Below are 4,982 nucleotides of genomic sequence, written 5' to 3' on the forward strand. Positions count from 1 at the left end.
ACAATTTAGGTGATGAAAAAGATGTTTTTTTAAATTCTATTGAAATTCCCCAATTAAATGAAGTTGATAAGGATTTTCTTGATAAACCACTTTCAAAGAAGGAATTGTATGATACAATTACCTCAATGAAACATAACAGGTCACCAGGTTTGGATGGGCTACCCATAGAATTTTATATCGTGTTTTGGAAAGACATTTCTGATTTACTTTTAGATTCGTTTAATTTTTCCCTGCAGAATGGACTAATGTCTAGTTCACAAAGAAATGGAGTCATTACTTTGATTCCCAAAAAAGATAAAGATCATTCCTTTTTGAAAAACTTCAGACCAATTTCTCTTTTAACAGTAGACTATAAAATTTTAGCCAAAACTTTAGCAAATCGTTTAAAAAAATGTCTCTCGGATTTGATCCATCCAGATCAATCTGGTTTTTTAAAAGGAAGGAATATTGGAAATAACATTCGCTTAATTATTGATATAATAGAATATACAGATTTAAAGCAAATTCCTGGAGCAATTCTTCTCCTTGATATTCAGAAAGCTTTTGACAGTGTTTCGCATGATTACTTGTATCGGGTAATGAGAAAGTTTAATTTTAGTGATAAATTTATTGATTGGATAAAGGTATTTTACTCAGGTAGGAAAAGCTATGTTTCAAATTATGGACATTTGACTACACCAATAAATATGGAACGAGGTATTTTCCAAGGGTGTCCTATATCCCCATACCTGTTTTTGTTGGTTATCGAGTCTATGGCTCTTGCTATTAGACAAAACCTAAATATTAAAGGTATCCCAGTGGGTGAAAATGATTTGAAAATTTCTTTGCTAGCAGATGACTCTACTTGTTTCATTGACGGTTCACAAAACTCGTTTAAATCACTTTTTGATACTATTGGTTCATTTTCTGAGAGTTCTGGCTGTAAGCTTAACATCTCTAAATCAGAAACAATTTGGATTGGTTCTTTAAAGGGTTCTCAAAAATTTCCATTTTCGGAGAAAGGTCTTAAATGGAATAAGTCTACTTTTAAAACTCTGGGTATTCATTTTTCTTTGAACATAAGTAATCTGTATGATCTTAACCACAAGACAAAGCTTAAATCCATTGAAAATATTTTGAATTGTTGGCGTGTAAGAAATTTATCTCTGGTCGGGAAGATCTGTGTTATAAAGACCCTATTGCTGCCTCAACTTCTGTATTATTTTTCGGTATTATGTATAAAAATACCAAAGAAATTTTTTAGACAAATAAACACAATACTATATAAATTTATATGGAGTGGTGGAAGTGATAGGGTCAAAAGACACCTCTTGTGTAATGATTACTCTTTGGGTGGTTTAAAAATGATTGATCCATACATGTTTTCTATTGCACAAAAAATGACATGGGTCAAAATGCTTCTTGATGATAACTATCAAAGTATATGGAAATTTATTGAATTATGTATTTTAGATGATTTTAGTGGTAGAAAAGATATATTGTGGAAAGCACATCCCCCTGCATGTATTTTGAACAAATTAGGCTCAAGTCAATTAGCCGAATCTCTTCAAACATGGTACATTTTTAGAGAAAAAATTGTTAAAGATGAATTTAATACAGCTTTTTCTGCAATTGGTTCTTGTCAATGCATTTGGTTTAACAGAAGTATTCGTTCAAAATCCAAACAATACTTCTTGTATGAAGATTGGCTAGACAAAGGTATTGTCTTTATAAGTGATCTACTCAGCCCTCCCCATCCAGGTTATAAATTATTTGAAGAACTGATTTTGGATTACGATATTAGCAAAAAGGACAGGCGGAAATACAATTTTTTATTGAAAAATATTCCAAAAGATTGGTTTGTTTCCTCTGATTTAACTCCAGACAAAATATTTGAGGAAATTAAAGCAAAACTTTTAAAGACTCAAAAAAATCCAAAGTTCGCTTACAGTATAATACAAGAAACATGTTATCCAGAAAGACAGACTGTATTTTGGAGTGACCTCCAAGAGTCCGAAGAAATCAATTGGGAAAAGGTTCATGTGAACAACTTTTTATGTACCATAAATACACGTATTCGATCTTTTTATTTTAAGCTATTTCACAGAGCTATAGCTTTGAATAACTTTCTATATAAAATTAAAAGAAAAGATTCTCCCAATTGCTCATTTTGTAAGAATGCCCCTGAAACCTATATTCATATTTTTGTTCAATGTCCTTCAGTTCAACCCATTTGGGAGGATACTCTTAAAGCTATCTCTCAGAAAATCAATAAGCCACTAAATGTTTCATTATTTGAACAAATGTTTGGTTTTGATTCTGATAAATTTTTGACATATCTTTTTCTTTTACTTAAATATTATATTTATATTTGTAAATTTCAAAATAAACCACCAAGCTTTAAAGGTTATAAATCGTATATCACAGCCAACAAGGAGCTTGAGTATAATATTGCTAAAAGAAATAACAAACTTTCGATTCATTTCAGGAAATGGAGATTTGATCTGTAAATAGTATTTTTAGTTTTGCAGACGACATCTCACACGGGTCTGTATGAGTAGTTTTAACCTTGGCATGTTTTGATGGTATACAATGTGTATGTATTTTACATGTTTCTGCAGAATCAGCCATAATTTTGTATTATGTATAATTCAAGAAGTTGGTTATTTTATCTGTTCTGTGGAATTGGGTGATTCAAAAGCTTTTTTGTTTTTTAAGGCTACATTGCCCATACAGGTCTGTGGATGATGTTTTATGGGACATTGTATTAATTAGTTAAAGAGGAAAGCTTAATTGTTATTGTCAAATACATGTAGCCATGTATTCGTATCTTTATCTATAAATTGAAACCCCTCATCTTCAATAAGTTATATATATTTTTTTTAATGTAACACAATTTTTCATAGTCTTAGTACAAATTGTACATGTTCTGTATGTGTCATGTTAGTGACACTTAATGTGGATGGGGTACAAATTTTCATGAGACAGAAGGACTGCCTTAATGTTCCCTTACTAGTAAGTTAGATTACTACTAGTATACTGTACTAGGATTGTAGGTACATGGATGTTGAGATATTTTATCATTTGTTAAACCTGAAAGAATGTTATGTACAATAGTACATACATGTACTTATTTTGGTTTTGTATTAGTATTATGCAAAATTTGTTTACATGGTTTATGCTGTTTTAGGTTGTCTTCCATTCCAGCGAGTCACATACAGTTTATACTGCCAGCAGGTTTCGGGAATGACTCCGGCTTTCCGTTGGTGGCCTTGTGTGCCTGCTGGGTGGGTTTGCTGCTCTCTCTATTCCGGCCTAACCCGATCGGCTCTGTGGGCAGATTCCATTTTGTATATTGATTATTGTGTGTGGGTATGCATGTTTGGGTAAGTGTATGAAGAAAGAAAGGTCGAGTAAAGAGTATCGTAACTGTGGGTGGATGATTTGTCATGTTTAACTAAAAATGTAACACTCGAATAAAGAATGGAGTCTGCCAGGGGCCTGAATTGGTGCTGGTGGATTGAGCGGCGGTCCGCCTGGCATGTTCGCGGGCTTGTCGGCGGTTTGCTTGGGACATCTCTCGTAATCCTACATTATTTTGGTTTAAGATGATTTGTGAAAATGGGTGACAACTGCTATTTGTGAAATACTTGGTATGGCTGCTTTTTTTGTTTTGTTTTGTTTTGTTTTGTTTTATTTTTATTTTTATTTTTATTTTTTGCTTTGATTGTTTTAATGTTATGTATGATTTGTTTTTGAAAATCAATAAAAAAAAAAAAAAAGATTACTGACAGGGTCTTGATAAAAAGTTATCAAATACTACCTCTTCTCATAAACCATGACAACATGATAGATGTGGTGTGTTATGTCATGCGCCCTTAAGCCAACCTAGTCAAATTACACCGATGTCATGTTATGTATTTGGCCTAGATATCTTGATTGAGTTATGAACAAATCAGTCTTGATCAGCATTTTATTTCATTTCCTGTGGAATTATGGACAAGCCCCATGGCATAGCATGACAGGCAGTGCATTTAGATTAGACTATCAATTCCTTATCAGAAAACGCAGTTACTTCATGGCTGGATTTCCAAATGGTCAAAGGAGTGCATGACTTTTCACAATTCTTAGTGTGAACATTCAAAATTAAGGCGTTGAAATACAACGCTTCTCTTCCACTCGTAATTCAATGCCGGAGAGAGTAGAGAGAAGGGCGATTGACATTTGAGTTAAAGACTGCTGCATAAATATACCGAGGCATGTCGTGGGCAAGAGTGGGTGTATGATGAGGTGGCAGAAACCCAAGACCCCTTTCTACAGTTGCCACTCTCACCATTCACACTGATAATAAAAACTGGTGTCATTAGAAAACTTGCAGTGCTGCGGTGACGGTAGCTAGGCAACCATGCCAAAAGTAATCCATATTGCCGGGGGAAAATTGCACAGTGGAGTGCAGTTTTTCCAACTTTGCTTGAAGTTTGCCGTCACAATTTGCAGTAAAATTCCTCAATGCAAAAAATGGACATTCTTTGTCAAATGCACAAATTTTGTATTTGGATAACACCCTGTTGTATTAAATGCAAGTTGCAGCTTTGTGATCAGGCTTTTGTTTATAACTTGGGCGATATTTTTATTTATGAGACTGCTGAGCCAATGTCACATGTGCATTGCAGTGGCAAAAGCTTGTATTTGAAGTAAAAGGCAGACTCCAAGAGATTGTAAAGTGTAAGGGTGGGATTTCACGGAGCACGCGAACGATTTTCGAAGGACGTGAATAGCAAAATCCAGCATTTGTATTTTGGTCTGCAAAAGATCGCCAAACGAACGTGAGGGTTCGGAAGCATCGTCAATTATTCGCGAATGTCGTTTTTACTTCAGCGAGAATTTCAAAAAAGTTTGAAATTTTTTGCAAACCTTTTCCACACACTTGGTCGTGATTTGCTCGTGAATTGTTCTCGAAAGTGTCTTTAAAGCCTCGTCATATGCGCAAGACCTTCGCAAGA

General features: G+C 34.1%; 1 protein-coding gene across 1 annotated transcript; it reads left to right on the forward strand.

The window, feature by feature from the left end:
* The first annotated feature begins 686 nt into the window (after positions 1-686).
* LOC140227208 (uncharacterized) lies at positions 687-2,489 on the forward strand. The gene has a single exon (XM_072307636.1). It carries the CDS (start codon positions 687-689, stop codon positions 2,487-2,489), a length of 1,803 nt encoding a protein of 600 aa, XP_072163737.1.
* The last annotated feature ends 2,493 nt before the right edge of the window (positions 2,490-4,982 follow it).

This window comes from Diadema setosum, chromosome 4, assembly GCF_964275005.1.
Source record: "Diadema setosum chromosome 4, eeDiaSeto1, whole genome shotgun sequence".
In the NCBI taxonomy this organism is placed as follows: domain Eukaryota; kingdom Metazoa; phylum Echinodermata; class Echinoidea; order Diadematoida; family Diadematidae; genus Diadema; species Diadema setosum.

Excerpts from the sequence above, each read along its gene's own strand:
- LOC140227208 (XM_072307636.1), top strand. The coding sequence starts at position 687 with ATGGAACGAGGTATTTTCCAAGGGTGTCCTATATCCCCATACCTGTTT.